At 42.1% G+C, this 17,071-nt stretch overlaps 1 protein-coding gene across 10 annotated transcripts in view; it reads left to right on the top strand.

Moving 5' to 3' along the window:
- Positions 1–17,071, top strand: part of ANKRD44 (ankyrin repeat domain 44) — a 131,618-nt gene that overhangs the window by 91,699 nt on the left and 22,848 nt on the right. For 3 of the 10 annotated variants that reach the window (XM_058028406.1, XM_058028400.1, XM_058028407.1), the window contains exons 11-17: positions 681–763; positions 2,010–2,127; positions 4,445–4,513; positions 5,212–5,352; positions 7,253–7,336; positions 8,308–8,419; positions 13,714–13,740. In XM_058028406.1, coding sequence (XP_057884389.1) covers positions 681–763; positions 2,010–2,127; positions 4,445–4,513; positions 5,212–5,352; positions 7,253–7,336; positions 8,308–8,419; positions 13,714–13,740 — 634 coding nt within the window. The remainder of the gene's footprint in view (positions 1–680; positions 764–2,009; positions 2,128–4,444; positions 4,514–5,211; positions 5,353–7,252; positions 7,337–8,307; positions 8,420–13,713; positions 13,741–17,071) is intronic. The other 7 variants (XM_058028410.1, XM_058028405.1, XM_058028408.1 and 4 more) reach the window with 5 other exon arrangements.

Genomic DNA, 17,071 nt, shown 5'->3' with positions numbered 1-17,071 from the left:
TAAAAACTCCATGTTTGCCTGATATGGAATTAGACTGATGATAAACAGGCTCAATCTAAAGGCGCCCTTTCTTTTCTTACCCATCATGTCTGCTCTGAAAGTTTATTGTGTGATTGAAAAGAGGGAGGAAAAAGTGAAAGGGGAGGTGAGGAAAGTAGCTGGAGCAAATAGGAAAATTAGATTATTAGTTCTTAGGCTGTGGAAGAAAACTGATATGGGAGCCTAAAGGAAAGTGTGAAGCGTCATCTACAAGAAAAAAAAAGGAAAAAAAAGAAAAAAAGAGATTCAGAAATAATATAGAGAAGATTTTGGCATTTACATTTCCCTCAAAATGGTAGTTGCTGTATGTGTAGCTGGTGCAGAAATTTGTGGCTCACTGGGCAATTGACTCCAAGCAGTATCTGCTCTTACTTCCTCCCCTACCTTGGCTTTGCCTGGAATTTTTGCAAACCATCCTGCCACATTCTGTTCAAAGCAAAATGCCAAGACTTTGCTGCATCAGAATATTTTTAACTCTCGAGAAGGATGTTAAGGAAATACAGATAAAAATAATGGCAGCCACCAAGAAAGAATCTTCCTAGAAAAGCCTGAGAAAATGTTGCCTTTCTGGAAGGAGCTTTTGACGTGCTGTGTGTGTGTATGTAACCTGCATTTTCTCACGAGGCTGTTGTCCCTTTCAGGTGTGGGATCCACAACATGTTCCCTTTACACTTAGCAGCACTGAATGCCCACTCAGACTGCTGCAGGAAATTGTTGTCATCGGGTGAGTAAATCCCCCAGTGTCCCTGGAACTCCAGCAGTGTTTGTCTCTGCTGCTTGCAGCCCCTTTCCATGCTTTGTTGTGAGTTATTCTAATGAGAGTGCTGCTGTGTTAGGCTGTATGGGGCAGTGCACCAGAGCATGCAAGGCTTTCCCAAAGCCATGCTGGTAATTCCTGTGTTGTTCATGCCCAAAGCTCTTTTCTCCCAGCAGGTTCAGAGAGTTTAGACTCTGGGGAGGGAGGGAATTTAGAACCCCTTTCCAAACTGTAGGAATGTGAGATCCTGTTTTGTTTTGGGGATTCTCCCCCTTGCCCACCAGAGGAGTAATTTTGAAGTTATCTCCCTGGGGTCTGCACTGGCACAGGGATTTACATCTCACTGATGATGATGATGATCTATTTTGCATGCAGCTAAAGTGTGTTTCTGAATCTATAGTTAAGTACTTAGACTGGCCAAAGCTCTGGGGGCATGAGAGGGAAAATGAGTGGAAGTGTAGTGTCAAGAGAACAGGCTTGGGATCCTCAACAGAGTCCAAAGCAAAGGAGCCAGAGCTTCCTTATGCAACCATTTCAAAAGACTCAGTAATCAGTGGCCAAATCCCAAATTCTGCTTTTCCCAGGCAAGAGTTCCTATGAGTTAAAAAATCCTCACCTAGATCATATGAGTTTTCTAGAAAACTCCTTCATTACTTATCATGTAAAATGTCCTACAACTACTTTTTCCCTCTTAACTTGAGTCCTGTAGGGTATAAAAGAAATGTGAAAAATGATAATTACATACCCCATTATACTGAGACTTGGTGTGCTCTGGCCGTGACCACTAGATAGGAAGAGAAAACACTCTGGGTGAGCAGAGTTAGCACTGTCAGGGTGCAGCCTTTGGCCTCGTGCATCTTGATGAGTATCCCCCTGTGCTGCTGGAAGGCTCTTCCCAATCTGACAACCACGTGCCATGAAAACAGCCCCTGTTCATGTTTAGGCTGACTCTGTGGTTCTTCCTCGTGTCTCCATGTTCTCTGTCTTCCTGTCCTGCTGTCTCAGCCTCCCAAACACCCATCCCAGGCTGCAGACAGGGGTGTGGAGGAGCTGGATGTGGAAGTAGGCTCCTGTCACAGCTCCTTTTATAGCGCTGCCAGCGCCAGCAGCCGCTCGCCGTCCCCGTGCCAGCCTCTCTGACTGCCTTGCCTTCTGCTTTCTTCCCAACTAACTGATTTTTCTGTCTCTGCGATGTTTCCTGTGGTTTAACTAGGACAAAAGTATAGCATAGTGTCCTTGTTTAGTAATGAGCACGTGCTGTCTGCAGGCTTTGACATAGACACCCCCGACAGCTTCGGAAGAACGTGCCTGCACGCGGCCGCTGCCGGAGGGTGAGTACTGCACCGGGGCTGCTCCAGGCCTTCTTGGGGCACGTTTGGGGCCAGCCAGCTTGGCTGTGCTATCCACAGAGGAATTCATTGATGTGCAAGGCTGTCTGATGCCATAATTTGGGTCATTTTAGGCTCTCTTTTGCCCCTGCCCTTGTGTAGGGTGAGCTGGGTTGATTTGAAGCATGCGTTTCAGGCAGAGGGGAAAACTCTTTCTTTTCATGCCCCTGAGAAGGCTGTTTAAGCTTTCAGGTCTCCCTGAGAGCCACAACAATCTCCAGAAAAGCATCATTCCCTAGGGAACACCCAGTGAGGAGCAGGAGCTGGAGCTCCTGGCATGCTGCTGGCAGGGGAGTTACTCCTGGCCTCCATCTCTGGACCATGTCCTTGTCCAAAAATGCAGCTGTGCAGCAGTGCCCATCAGGTTGCAGTCTGGGAGTCCAAATGTAGTTCGTCTCACTCTCTCCCATTTTTCAGTTGCCATAAGTTTGTAAAAGAAAAACCAATGCACCAAAGCAACAACAAAAAAATAACCAAAACCAAACCCACAGCCTCCAAATTAGAAAGTGAGAAGGCTGCCCCTCTCTTGGGGTGATGCGTTCCTGAAAAGTGGTGGGAGGGCAGAAAAGTGAAATTAAATTGGAAATTGAAATACTTCAATTTAAGATGTACATGTAGCATTCAGTTATTTTAAATATTTCCAGATAATCCAGTCAGTGAAGTGTTGAGAGGTTAATCTAGCAAAAGGACACAAAGTTTGGCAAGCATTGAGTTTTGACTTTTCTGTTTGAGTACTTTATGGCTCAGAAGACTGCTGAAATGGAGCCTTGGCTACAGCCCTTGGATTCTCTGTGGTTATAACAAGCAGAAATGCTCATCCACAGCAAATACTTGGCAGTCATTCTGGAAATTGCTTTTTCTTCTCAGTGGACCGAAATCTATATCGCAAAGTTTTTGTTCCTGAGGGGGAAAAACCCCAAACCCTGATAAAATTGATCCAAATATTGGTTTCATTATTGTTTTGGTATTATTCATCTTGATACTTCTTTCACTTTAGTGTAAGAGGTATGACAGTTACTTGGATGGAGATTATTTTAATATAGTTCAGATGCTACCTCTTTGATAAGGCTGCACCCCAGAAGGATACTAAAAACATCCTGGAAGTCATAAAGAGAAGGAGAGGCTTCAATAAGAAGCAAAAGTGACTAATGAAAATAAACCGTATTTTCCCGGTGGTTTATTATGATTGTCATCACTAGCAAGTGTTTTTATTTTTAGTGCATTGTGGTGAGTGTTCCATAGTTATTTTATGCAACAGCAATTTAGAGTTGGGATCAACCTACACCAAAATATTGCATTATTGCACCCAGTCCCTTTTTTTTTCCTGTAGCTGGAGATCTACAAAAGCCATTAGTGTATTTCCTGACACAGGCCTCTTACTGCCATTACATTAATGGGAGCTGTGTGGGTGCTAGGGAAAGAATTTCAAAGGTCTGCTTGTCTGATTGTGAGCACAAGTGATGCCCCTGTGAAAGACAAGCAGTCTTGGAAAGTGCTGCACCACTTTGTCATTTTCCAGCTTGGAGTCCTACATTTATTTGTTTCAATTACAAAAGATCTCAGAATGTAGCTGGTTTGTTTTCTATTAAAAATTACCTGGCTTTAAACAAGACGAAGAAGCAGCCAGGCTGTGGTAAATTCTCCTCCACTTTCATAAATGCAGTGTTGATGTGACAATCACTATAACAGCCACACCCCTTTGCTAACAAAGCACTTGGAGATGGGCTTAAATCCATCAATAGTCAACAAATCATATCAGAATATACCTACAAGTGATTCTTGTGATTAAATTTCATTAAATAAACAGGATTTGAGCAAAGTGCTTACTGTTGAATGCTCTGCTGAGTGGGGGTGGATTTCGTTAAATGTCACCTCTTCATTATTAGACTGGCATTTCATAAGCTAGCAACAACTTTATTTTAAAGCTCCCTTATAAAATACCAGGTCAGAATGGGTGCACTGCAGTACACCTGCCATTGAAAATTTCCAAACATGCTGATCACATTTACTGTGCTCTCTTTGGAAAATTAATTATTTTCTTCTTCAGAAGAGAAATTTGAGGTTTTCTAGTAAAAAAAAAAAGAAAATAATTTCTTTTTAGAGCTTCACTTTCTGTTAGATTGAATTTCAAGGTGTAGTTTTTGCACAGCAAATAATACAAAAATAATTAGAGTAACTTTTTCTTTTTGGGGGACGGGGGACAATGGAGGTGTAAGCTTTTGCTTTATTCACCTTTTGTTTTCTTTACTTCTCTTTCCAGTAATGTAGAATGTATAAAACTCTTGCAAAGCAGTGGAGCAGATTTTAATAAGAAGGACAAATGTGGAAGGTAGGTAAATTACAAAGCTCTTTTAAAAAAGAAAGACTCTATCAGGCAAGGAAGAAAGGCCACCTCTGACTGAAAATCATATGTTCTATGAAAAATGGCAGCAAAATCAGGTAGTTTGGCCTTCTCTGCAGAACCCTTGCTGCTGCAGTTTCGTGCCAGCCACACAGGTGCAGGCTTCATTAAATCCATTATACCTATCCCACCCTCTTGAGTTTTTCTTTTTAAAAAATCACAGCTTTTCTTTTTTCCTTAGTGCCTAAATTCTTGTGCAGGTGTGCCCAAGACAGCACCTGAGCTATGATGGCAGGACAGCTGCCACTGGATGTGCTTCCTGGAGGGTTTTCCCCCATGGAAAGCGTTGCTATGGGTGTTGCCATGCCAGCTGAGCAAGGTGCTGTGAGGGACGCGTTGCTGTGCTCTGCCTCCCAGCTGGGAGAGGCAGCGTGTCTGCAGAGCCACAGCAGAGGCTCCCACAGGCACTGGGCTGTTTGCAAGACACAGATTGATGCTCTGTGTCCTATCAGGCTTTGTAGCAGCACCAGAACTTCCTGTTAATGCAATATTTTGTTAAATTTCCGTGAATTAAAGTGCTGATATTGACTGATGGAAATCTGTAGGAACGCAGCAATGAAGATTTATCTTTATCCTCCTCAGTACATGTTGGAATATGAGGTAACAAATTGCCACTTATGTTCCAGGACACCTTTGCACTATGCAGCTGCAAATTGTCATTTCCACTGCATTGAGACCCTGGTGACAACAGGAGCCAATATTAATGAAACAGACGACTGGGGACGCACCCCTTTGCACTACGCTGCTGCTTCTGACATGGACAGAAAGTAAGAGAGCTCTGGGGAATTCCTGCCTCGAGTGTTTCACTAAATCAGTGTCATTTCAGTCTCTTCATGGTGCTCTGCTGTTTGAGCCAAAAGAATGATCCCACTAGCACAGGAATTTCTCTCAGATGTGTGCATAGCTCCACAGAGAGTTGCTGTGCCTGGAAGCCAAGCCCCCAGATGATGTGGCATTTCAGCTCCACAGTTTACCTCTGAAGCTGCACACAATTCTGCAGCCAGCTTGCCCTACAGAGCTGTTTTCACAGTATTGTGTCCTCTGTTTTCCTCTCTGTGGTTTCCTCACAAGATTAAGCTCAGAGAATTTTCTGCATTTGCTTTGCAAGTCCATCAGAAGGGATAGAGCAAGAGACAGCAGGAGGAGAGGTTTTCAATGACAGACATTTGGCATTCTGACAGATTGGTGGGAAAGGTGGGATGGATCTAACCGTCAGTCTCACTCCACTGTCAGAGCAGATAAAAATGCTCACCCTGTCCAAACAGTTTGCCTTTTTAGAGACATGTCTGAGGAATAGCCTTTGTCAGAACGCAGTGGTGTTCTTGTGAGAAGGAGCTGCAAGACTTAGAAATGCTGTGGTTACTGGCTGCAATTTTAATTCCCAGATAGTGGAACATTCTGCCAATCTCTTCCTTATAACACACTGTATAAACCAGACTCAATTATCCTGTTCTCTCTCTTCAAAATTGTTAGCAACCTGTATTTATTTTTAGCTCATCCTATGTTTTTCCATCTCACAGTGTCTCTAGACACTAAGGATCTAGTTTTTGCTTTCTTGTATAGTGAGGTCTGGTGAAAGTACAGCTGCATCTCTCCCAGCAGAACACCACCTCAGTGCCACGGCAAGGGAAGTTTGGTTTAACTGTAGGGCAGAGTTCTGAATGCCACATCAGAGCCTCAAGAGCTTCTTCATCATTTTCTGTGATAATACTGATATAAAAAATGCCTTCTCCATCACCCTCAAACCTGAACAGTGCTGGGGAGAAGGAGGCAGAGTCATCAGAGGTCTGTGCTTGGCATGAAAAGCAGCGTTGTAGGAAGGCTTTTACCACTGCCTGTTTCTAATTCTGTCTTACCAGGGTGAGGTGTTACTTGGGGGGGGGTTGAGAATGATGATTCAGTGTGTGTTTTTCAGCTTTTGGTTCTTGGTAGGTGAGGTTCCTGCATTTAAACAAGCTCTTGGTTAACTTCAGGATGTTTCTACTTTTATCCCTCATTTAAAAAAAAAAAAAAAGCTTATTTCAGTCACATCCTGAAATTTGGAAGAAGTATATGGCTTTTATTTGTCCTCACAATCCAGACCTAAATTGATTCTGATGTGGTGATGCTGTCTTCTTGTTAAATTTTTCAGTTTGAGATGTTCTGGAAGAAGCCTTATTACATAGATCAAATGCTATTTGCAGACCATGATTTTATAGGTCAGCAAATCTTTTTTTTTTTCCTGCTGAATGTCAAAAAACTTGCAAGGTCAGGCGATCTCATTCCAAAGAATATTCATCATTAACTCTGGATGTGGGTAGTTAATGAACAGGGAGAAGAACCTGACTGAGATCACACAGTGTTGCCAAGATATTTGACAGAAAGTGAGGCCAGTCAGCTAATGCAGACTCGAGACAGTGATTTAGTATCAGTGATTAAAGTTGCTCTAAATCCTAAATGCTAGAGAACTAGCAGCTTACTGCAGGAGGAAGCAAGGTGTAGTATTCCTGAGTTACTCTGGAAAGGAAAAAAGTGCACAACATTGCTGCAACAACTTGTGTAATGCTCATTGCTGGCTGGAGGAAGTCAGCTCCTTGAAGAGGAGGTTGGGGGTGGGAGCAGACTGCATCAAAATCACCGGTGTGGTATTTTGAGAATAAGTTGCATTTTTCTGTCCTCTGTGCTAAGAAGAAAGAATATTTTAGGTAACTCCCATGAAAATGCTGAAGAACTTGAAAGAGCCACTGAGATGAAGGAAAAAGAAGCTGCATTGTAAGTTTGGTGTCACAAATGCAGTTAGACTTCATTCCTGGAGAATGCCATGGCTTTGGCTTGCAGCCTTACACTCTGCTCTTGCTTGTTCTTTGCTCTGCTAAAAACAGTGCTTGGCTTTAATGAGGGCTAACTTAAAGGAAAAAGCTCCATTCTTTTCTCTGTGCACATATTCCCTGGTATTTCTGTTTCTGTGCTTGTTGCTGTTTTTAATGGAAGATGTACAGCTTCAGTAATTTTATAATTCTTAATTATCATGTGCTTTAGTGTCACGTAGTGTCTTTAGTGTCATGCACAGCACAGTCTGTATGTTGCAAAAAGAAGTAGCTAATGGCTTTCTCAATGCATTCACTTGGATTAACATTTTCATCTATCTGCTTAATGTTTTTTTTTTAAAAATCCCCTTTATTATATAATGGCCTTACATTCACTCCAGATTAGAGGCTAGGCAAGGAAGTACTAATAACAAAATGACAGTATCTTGATGGTATAAGAGAAAGTGGCAAGAGCTAGAAAGAGCAAAAGGGATCTTTTGAAAAACATTATTGAAAAGGAAGCCAATGAAGAGAATATGTTAATGTAACTTAATTAAATCTTTTTTTTCCAGCCTGCCCTAGTGCATGTTTGGAGACTGATGGTTTGATATCTGAGTTTTTGTGTGAGGAGTAGCAGTTCTAGGCTGTTTATGTCATGTGCAGAGATGATTTCAGGTTCTGTAACAGAAAATCAATTTTGTAATCTAGAGTAGCCACAAGAGTTAGGTTGAAGATCTTTTCCATGAAGCTGATCTTCAAAGACAAGTGGGGATTTTCTGTTTAAAAGCATGGTGAATGTGAGAAGCTGTTGGTGAAAAATGATTTGCTGCTCGAAGTACAGGATTCACTGCCAGTGTTCAGTGCCACTTCCAGCTGCAGCGAGGGATGAGCTGTTAAACCTTGTGAGCCCACATTTACCCAGTGAATTGTCCACAGGTGTCTCGAGTTCCTTCTCCAGAACGATGCCAACCCTTCCATCCAGGACAAGGAGGGCTACAACACCGTGCACTACGCGGCTGCCTACGGGCACCGGCAGTGCCTGGAGCTGGTGAGTGCCTGCCTTGGGGCTTCCCTGTCTGCTGCTAGGGAATGTGCCTGTGCCAGGATGGGCAGCTCCCCCCATGGCCACTACTGGAGCTCTTTGGACAGCAAGAAATCCGTGGAAACCTGCAATATGGGCAGTAAACTCAAATATTTGCACCCAGAGGTATCTTAAAAATGTTTATCTTGATAATCAAGTCCTAATTCAACAACCTGGTGCTTAAGGGTTGTCTTTGAGTGGAGTTAATGTATGCACAAATTAATTTTGAGTGTGATGAAAATATCCCCAGTGTATGCCTAAGTGCCAGGAGTAAGGGACAGTTGCTGGTAAATGACAGTGAATGTGCCTGATCCACCGGGTACTTTATCTGACCTGCATATTGAGAGAGTAAATAACTTTTGCTTCATACCTGCAGTTCCTTTTTTGTCTCTGGCACAACAATGGCAACACTGATAAAGTTACCATAATCAAGATCAATCAACCTTATATGCAAAGCAGCTGAGAATTTTGGGGTTTTTTGAATTTTTTTAAATTCCTTTTTTAATATTCTGGGTCTGAGTGATTAGCAATTGCATCTTCTAAGTTGCCAACAATTTTTAGCCAAACATTGGATTTGGGAGATGTATATAGAATGGATCTATAGATGTATCTGACTTGTTAAAGTGTCATTAAGGTGAGAGTTAACTGTTTGATATACTGGATGATCCAAAATTATATATATTATATATATTACATGTATTATTACTATATACATTATATATGCTATATAGTAGGTAGTATGTATTACATATAAATTGACTTTAATTGCTTCCAAAAACTAAGCTCCAATTGGAAAATTGTATAGCTATTCATGCTTTAGTGAGAACACTGTGTGTTGTTAAGTGTTACGTGTTGTTTGGTTCTCTCTCTCTGTGTTGAAGAGTCAAGTATTTGGTTATTGAGAAGGAGCTCTGACAGCACATGCTGCTCTCATACCACACGTGCCACAACAGGAAAATGCTGCAGCTGGTGCCAGCAGCTTGGGAACCTGGGGCAGTAGCTCTGCCAGGGCAGGCCTGGGGCAGAATTTCAGGTGGGGTGTTGAGCTTTTTCAGCTCCCACCTGCAAGCATGTATATTTAGGACACTTTAAATAGCACTGCTCCTTGTTGCCTGTGGCAGTGAGTTTGGCCTTGCCTTCTCCTGGCACTGATCTCTGGCGCCTGTGAGGCTGGAGGGGCAGCATCTTCACTGGGGATTCTCTTTCAGCCTCCCTGTCAGTCCCTGTGTGCTTGAGGCACAGACTGGGCACAGAGCAAGGCCCCCTCTCTTCTCTTGTGCTTGTGGCTGGGCACATTCTCTGCACATCTCAGTTGCAGGCAATGATCTGCTGTCAAATCCTGGCATTGCTTAAGCTGGGCAGACAAAAGGAAGAGCTGGGAATGCAGAGCATGTCAGAGGTGTTGGGTTTTCTTTTAATCTGGTGGGCCAGAGACAGCTGTGCAGCAAATGTTCTGTATTCAGGCAGAAAAACTCCAAGTTCTTCCCTGTCAGTCTTCCTGTATTTGTGACTAAAGCTGCTGTATGGAAAACCAAGGTCAAGCATCATTTACAGAGTTAGAGTCACACAGCTGTTCTGTGTGCAGTGGTGAAAAACAACTGCTACAAATTTTAGTCCTCTGCATGCACAGGATCAGTGTTTTGTGCTGGGGTGCCAGGATTTTTCCATTTGGGGAACCAGGATTTTTCCATTGGTGTTTGGAGGGTAACAGGCATGTCATTTTCTCTCTGGAATACAAAGAGTAAATGTGTCAGAAAGCATTTGTGCTCATCCAGCAGCAGGACCAGGATCTGTCATCTTTGCACCCACTGTCAGAAGAAGCTGACTCAGTTTTTTTGTCATGAGTTACCAGGTCCTGAGTTTAACAACTTTACATTTGATAACTCTAACTAGTTGATACAGGCACCACCATTACACTGATTTCTTTGCTATGCTGGGATTCAGGATGGCAAAAGGGCTGAAAGGAAAGTCAGGTGGGATTATGTAAATAAACCATTATTTTTCAGTGCTGTTATTTTACTAATTTAATTACCTGTTATTTTACTAATTTATCCCCTGGGTAAATATTTTTGTTTATTATTGATAGCTGATAAATGAAAATATCTAGGAATCTTCTTGCCTAGAACAAGACAGTTCTTTATGGGCCTAAAACTTGTTAGAGGAAAGAGTTCATATAAAATATGGAACTTTAATTGTGGTCAAAACTAAGTCAAGATGGGTGCAACAATAATCTTGTTTTTCTATGAATCATGATTACTAATATTTCTCTACACACACAATACCTGACTTCAGCAAAATGTTAGGGAATTATTTTGGTGTTCCAGAATATGCCAAGTTTGTAAAAGACCTTGTAAGATTATTTTTTATTTGCCTTTCCCCCTCCCCCACAGTTTTTTAGTAGGTATTTAAGAGAACTTCTTTCTAAAGAAATGTTCACTTTTAAAAGTAGGTCCACAGAAAAAGGTGTGTTATCCAGTGGAGTTTCCTTCACTGGGCAATTTGGTCTGTGCTCTAAGCACCACAGTTTCTCAGCATTATAAAATATTTACACATTTGAATGCAGTTAGGGAAGGACTGGTTTATCTATAGAAACATATTTTCATTCTTTGACTTTTGTGTTTCCCATGAGTCCAATACCTTGGATGGAACTTAGCTGCATATCTTTGTGGGGAGGTATTGGGAGAAATAAGGATTAAGAGTGAAAAGGACATATCTTTGACCCAAACCAAATTTATGTTCTGTGTGTTCAACAAGAGCTCAACAAGAGAAGCTTTTTCCTGGAGGACCTTTAGGTTATCTGGAGTATTAGTGGGGTAGTTGCCCTGCAATGAATAATGTGATGCTGCTAAAAGAGAAGAGTGGAAGCTGATTCCTCAGCTGCTTCTCCATCAGTAGGGAGCCGTTCATAAAGGCTGAGTGGTGGGCATGTATGCTTGCAAGCCACTGGAACTCCCACCTGCCTTCCTGCTTCCAGAAATAACCTCAGGTTTGTTTAGGCTGGGGCTGACTTTGCTGTTGGCAGTCAGTGACACTGGTCATCACTGCTACCTGGTATTATAGTGCTGATCCCATCACCAAACTCCTTTGAAAAAAGGAAAAATATTGTGGGTTTTTTTACATTGAAATGATCTCTTATCAGAAGAGCTTTATTGGTGTAAAAAGAGTGGAATTTAAATTGTAATTTCACATTAGAATTCTACCTGGAGAGAAAGTCAAGCACTTTGTGCTGATAAAACCAGGTTTCTGTGCAGTGCTAGACCAAACAGAATGAAATGCCTGTCTCCTCCAGTGGAATCTCTCCTCTGACTATAAGAAATTATGGATACTTTTTATTTTAATCTGCTCTTCTCTTTATTCCATCAGCAAATGTAATTCCCTCTTTGACTGACAGAAATGAAATTGTCACAGGGGCTAAATCATTTAGGGATGGGAGGAGAGCATGGTTAAACCAAAAGCTGTGCCCAGCAGAAAAGGCAAACCCCTCTGTGTGTGCTGGGGAGCAGGGGCTGAGGGAGGTGTGTGGCCAGCACACCCTGGGAACGGAGAGCTGGGGAGCACCTTTATCAGAGCAGCTCTGCACTGCAAGGCAGATAAGCCATGCCTTCAAACACTTGGCTCCTTAACCTGGGGAGAAACTGCAGTCACTGACTCCATAAATCTCCAGTGTGGCTGCTGCTAATTACCTGTCTCCTACCAACACAAATGTGTTCATTCATCCATCTGAGAGCAGGACCTGGTAATTACTGATAAGTGACTCACAGCAGGGCTGGGATGGGTGGTAAAAAGCTTTTTCCACATGGGGATCTGGCTCCAATGCTCGTCCAGTGGCAGCCCCTGGGCCGCCTTCTGACCCAGATCTCTTTATTCAGGGGAAACAACCTGGGTTTTCTCCTTCATAGTTGCCTGTCTGTCTCCACAAGCAACCCCCTCTTTCTTAAAGGGATCATGTTGTCTGAGCCAGGGGCAGCAGTGTTTTGTGTGAGGAGTTACTTTCTACCTGTGTCTATGAGAGCTTTTCCATGTGGAGCAGAGAAGCACAAAGTCATTAACCTAAGTGGTTCTAAAAAGGAAAAGAACTTAGGAACTTAATGCTCAAAAAGAACTTTAATACACCTAATTTGTCTGTCAGTTGTAGAACCCCCCAAATCACAGTAGACTGATTTAATTGGTTGAGCTTTGATGTCAGCATTTGTGCAATATGTACCCAGACCCACTGTTTAAATAATCAGTAGGAGCCCATATAGGCTAGATACACTGGTATAAGTTAGTTTATAGAAGTGCAATTTGTCTTAGATTTTATGTTTTGGAAAGCAGATAACTTGGATTCTGAAAATGTTTTCTAAAAAGCTAATGCTGCTTAGGAAATCAACAAGGGCAGGAATTTACTGTTTGCCCTGGCACCCTGCTGGCACTTTGCCTTTTAGGATAGAGTATTGCTTAGCATCTCTGGGGTTTATTTTCTGTCTCTCCGACACATCTTGTCTTTTTTAGTCTGTGTTTTTATTTTCCTGGGGTGGAGAAGCAAGACACACTTTTGACAGAGAACAGCAAGGCCACTGCAGAACTTCAGGAGACATTTTTCCTTCAGTTAGGAAAGAGATTGTGGACTTCTGCCATTCCCTGAAATACCTTTCTGTGTATCTGTGTGTGTGGTGTTTAAATGTTATGTGTGAAGAATATCTGGCTCCCTCAAATCTACTGAATCCAAAGAAAAGGACATTTGATCAAGGCACATTGCATTAGAGTATTAGGCTCTCAGAGCTGTGGTCACTGGGATTTTAGGGGTGCAGTCACGTTTATTTATCCAAGGCAAGATGTTTGCCTGCATGAGCAGACTTTCAAACAGAAACTGTCACTGGTTTATTGGTGTTTGTAGGTTTGCAAAGCAATCTCACTTCATTAAGCAAAGCCTCTCACTGTGAGTGTGTGTGTATTATATATCTGTTGATCTGTGTTTTGTCAATTGAGGAGATGGATCTTAAACACTGTCATTATTCTCCCCTCTTCCTTCCTGCCTTATGAATTAATGTACCTGATATCCATCCACAGTGGCTGTGGGGTCATTGCTTCAGGAGTATTTCTGCTGGGTGTGGACAGTGCAGGATGGGACACATAGGGTCTGGTCCATGGTTCTGTTCATGCACTGCTTGCAATGCAGTTACTGTACAGGAAAAATAAACCAAGAAACATTTTCAGATTACCATTACACTTGGGTGTTTCTGTCTTTAATTATTCTCATTCTGATTGACATTTTTAATTAGATTGGAAGCAAAACTCCCTTGGATATAGTGAGTAAATGAAAAGCAATTGCATGTTGTGTATCTTTATTTCAACTTCTTAGTACTTTGCAAATCCTTGTATTCACTCTGGTGAAGCCTGAGGAAGAAGAATCACAACTCTTAACCAGCATGCCATGTCCTTGAAGCAATTGCATGTGTGCTGCTTCTGCTTCCATTGGAATTCCTTCTTCCTGCTGCTTGCAGGCTCCAGCTTTGCTCAAGGCTGTTGCTTCTCCTCAGTCAGTCTCAGGGGCTGTGAGGCCAGTGCACGTACCTGGCTGGCATGACACTTCCCTGGATGTTAAAGTAACCCTGCGTTTGGCAGTGTGAAATGGAACCACACTTGGCTGTTTTCTGGAAGTTTGTGGCCAATTTTAAAGTGTTTTGGAGAGGAAATGTAAATTACGTGGCTTCAAGCGAGCTTGAATTTATAAAGTACTTGTGTGTGTTTCAGAGTAGAGGCTCAAATGAGAGGAGAGTAGCAAAAATAACACTGAAATGCACATTTTAAAAATTGACTGTCACTGTATTTCACCAGTCCTCAAGTTTTCTCTCTAAAGAGGAAACTTCTAATAATTTCTCTAAATATAAGCCTTCCTATATCTTTTGCAGAGCTGTATGATTTTGCAAAAGAGAGTCCTTAAAGGAAAGTGTGAGATTTTACAGAACCTCTGAGGTAGAATTTCTGGCCAGAAAGAAACATGATATATGTTATTTGAGTGTGGGAGTCCCAGGTTCAGATCTCTGCTCTGAATGACAAAGGAATTGGACTTCTACACCCCGAGGAGTAACCCACACATTATGCAGGCTGGTGCTGGGGGTGATCTCTCACTCTCATTTGGAGCTGTTCTGCATTGTTTAAACACTCCCTGGGTGACAATCACCTGTCCCTATGAGCCACTGAGTATGGCACTCCTGTGGCTTAACATGAAATGGTTTGGTATGGAGTGGAAGAGCTCCAAGGGAAGATCAGAGCCCCAGCTGAGAACAGCCCAGGGCCTGGAGGCTGCTTGAGTTTCAGACTTAGATATGTTTAAAGCCCTGAACAGTGTTCTCTGACATGCCAGGTAAGTGTCCTGTTTGCATGGTGGTGACTGCTCTGCTGGGTATTGGGTACTTAAATTTTGTACTGGAGGAGTTGCACAGAGCTACTCACACATCTCTTCAGGCTCAGCCTGAGCTCTGGTGAAAATACTTCTTGCTTAATTTAACTTCACCCATATCTGTGCATGTGAGTGAAATTGATGCCAGTACTGATGAATTGGATTTTTAAAGCCTGATCTTAGGAAAGCATCAGCACTAGGTTAAGAGGCACATTGGTTTTAACCTGATCAAATAATTAAAATAAAATAATTTGATCATGTGTATTTACGAATATGGAGAGAGCTTACAGGATTGCTTGTTCCCCTGAGGATATATTTGTGCCACTTCACCTTTGAATTTTTCATCAATTAGGAATAATTCTGAGATTTTTAAAATGTACTTCCCTGATTAGAGATAAAGTAGTGAAGAGGTTCACTGCTCTTTTCTGTGTCATCAGAAACAACTGATGAGGGTTTTCAATCTTGTCCTGGCTACTTGCTGGAAAAGCCTTTATTTATAAGAAGCTGTTGGTGGCATGTTTTCCCAGAGCAGAGACAATTATCTGTTCCAATTTATCAGGAAATATGAGATGCAAAGTGACACCTAGCTCATATATTTGTATTCAGTTCTGAAAGTGACATTAAAAATCGTGACCAGTTGCCACTTCCGAATGACCTTGTGAGTGATCAGCAGCATCACTGCAGAATTCCAACCATTTCTTTTGTCTTTATTGCCTTTTGATCAGCTCTTCACACATGTGGATATATCTGAACACTGTTAGATGAATAACTTTTCAGAGTAAAGGCTGTTTTTAGAATATACACAGCCAATCTAATGCTTTGCCATTTTACAGTCGGCGTGAGTGGCACCAAACTGCAGGGGCTCACCAGCAGTACTGCCAGGGTGTGTGTTGGGATGTCAAAGCTGCTTTAATAAACAGTAAAACTCTCAAAGAAAAGTCCCTTTAACTTCAGTGCCAGGTAGCACAAGCCTGGGACATACATACCTATTGGGAGTGCACTGCAATGGCTGTGCCTGGAGGTGCCTGTGCATGATGGCTTGGACAGATTCACACATTCTGTTCTCTTGGAAGGTCTGAGATAGTTCCATAGTTCCCATTGTTTCATTGTCTATGGCTTGGACTTTCTTTTGACTCTTGCTTTGAAAAGTGCAGCTTAAACCTTTTATGCATGATGAAAGTATTATCACTTTTTCTGCTTTATGGTAATTTTAAATTACTGATATGCTCCATGAAGCTGCTTTTATTTTTTTTTTTTTTTAATACCAGAGCTGAATTTTAGCATATATTATGAGGACAATCATAGGAAGTATCCTGACTCATTAACTGGCATGTCTGAATGCCCCAAAAATGAAGGGGGGAGCCCACACTGTATCCTGCTATAGAGTAATTTATTATAACCACAGAATAAAATCAGGCAGTAAATCCTCTTATGCCTGTAAATACCCTTGCTGCACAAATGAAATGGTGTGAACTGCAAAAGTTATTCATCTTCATGCTGAACTGGGGAAGAGAAGAGAGTTTATAATAGTAACCTTGTAGTGCTGTTAGTTTGTAAGACTAGAACTGAATAATTGATGTTTAATCTTAGTCTGCATCTCCCAAAGCATTCATGTTCCTGAGTCTGAAGAAGACTTCACAAGATTACTTGCAGTATTAAATGATGCTGTCACAGGAAGTGAAAGGGTCATGCTGGGGATTCCCAAGAGGCAGAAAGAGAAGAAGGGTGCCCTTCTCTTCAGAAAGGTTCTGACCTGCCCACAGGGAAGAGCCCCTCTCATGCAGGGTCTTGGCACAGTTCTGACATCCACCTGAAATCTGTCACAGTCAATACAGATAAAAGCAATCTGCTACAAGGCAAACTTTTAAAGTCTCAAAAAATAAGAACTGCAGTATGCTGGGACATTGTCCAGTCAGCCCCCAGTAACCATAAACTGTTGGCAATTCATGCTTATTTGTGTGTCTTTGGTGAAGTGCAGCTCCACAGGCAGGGATGGATTGCAGCACAGCAGACATGCTGGGACTGCTCTGTGAGCTCTGTGGGATTTAAGCTTCCATGGCTGCCAGGACAAATGACTCTGAATGATAAATTTACCTTTTTTAAAAACAGATGCAACTATGGATAGCTTCTTCCAAGTATAATGGAGCTAGAGTCCCCCAAGGACTCACTGTTCTATGTGTTATTATAGCAAATACATGTAATTTACTATAAAAGCATCCTTAGAACCATGGAAACAC

Source organism: Melospiza georgiana, chromosome 7 (assembly GCF_028018845.1).
Source record: "Melospiza georgiana isolate bMelGeo1 chromosome 7, bMelGeo1.pri, whole genome shotgun sequence".
In the NCBI taxonomy this organism is placed as follows: Eukaryota; Metazoa; Chordata; class Aves; order Passeriformes; family Passerellidae; genus Melospiza; species Melospiza georgiana.
The sequence above is the reverse complement of the archived record's forward strand: the minus strand, read 5'-3'. Positions and strand labels throughout refer to the sequence as shown.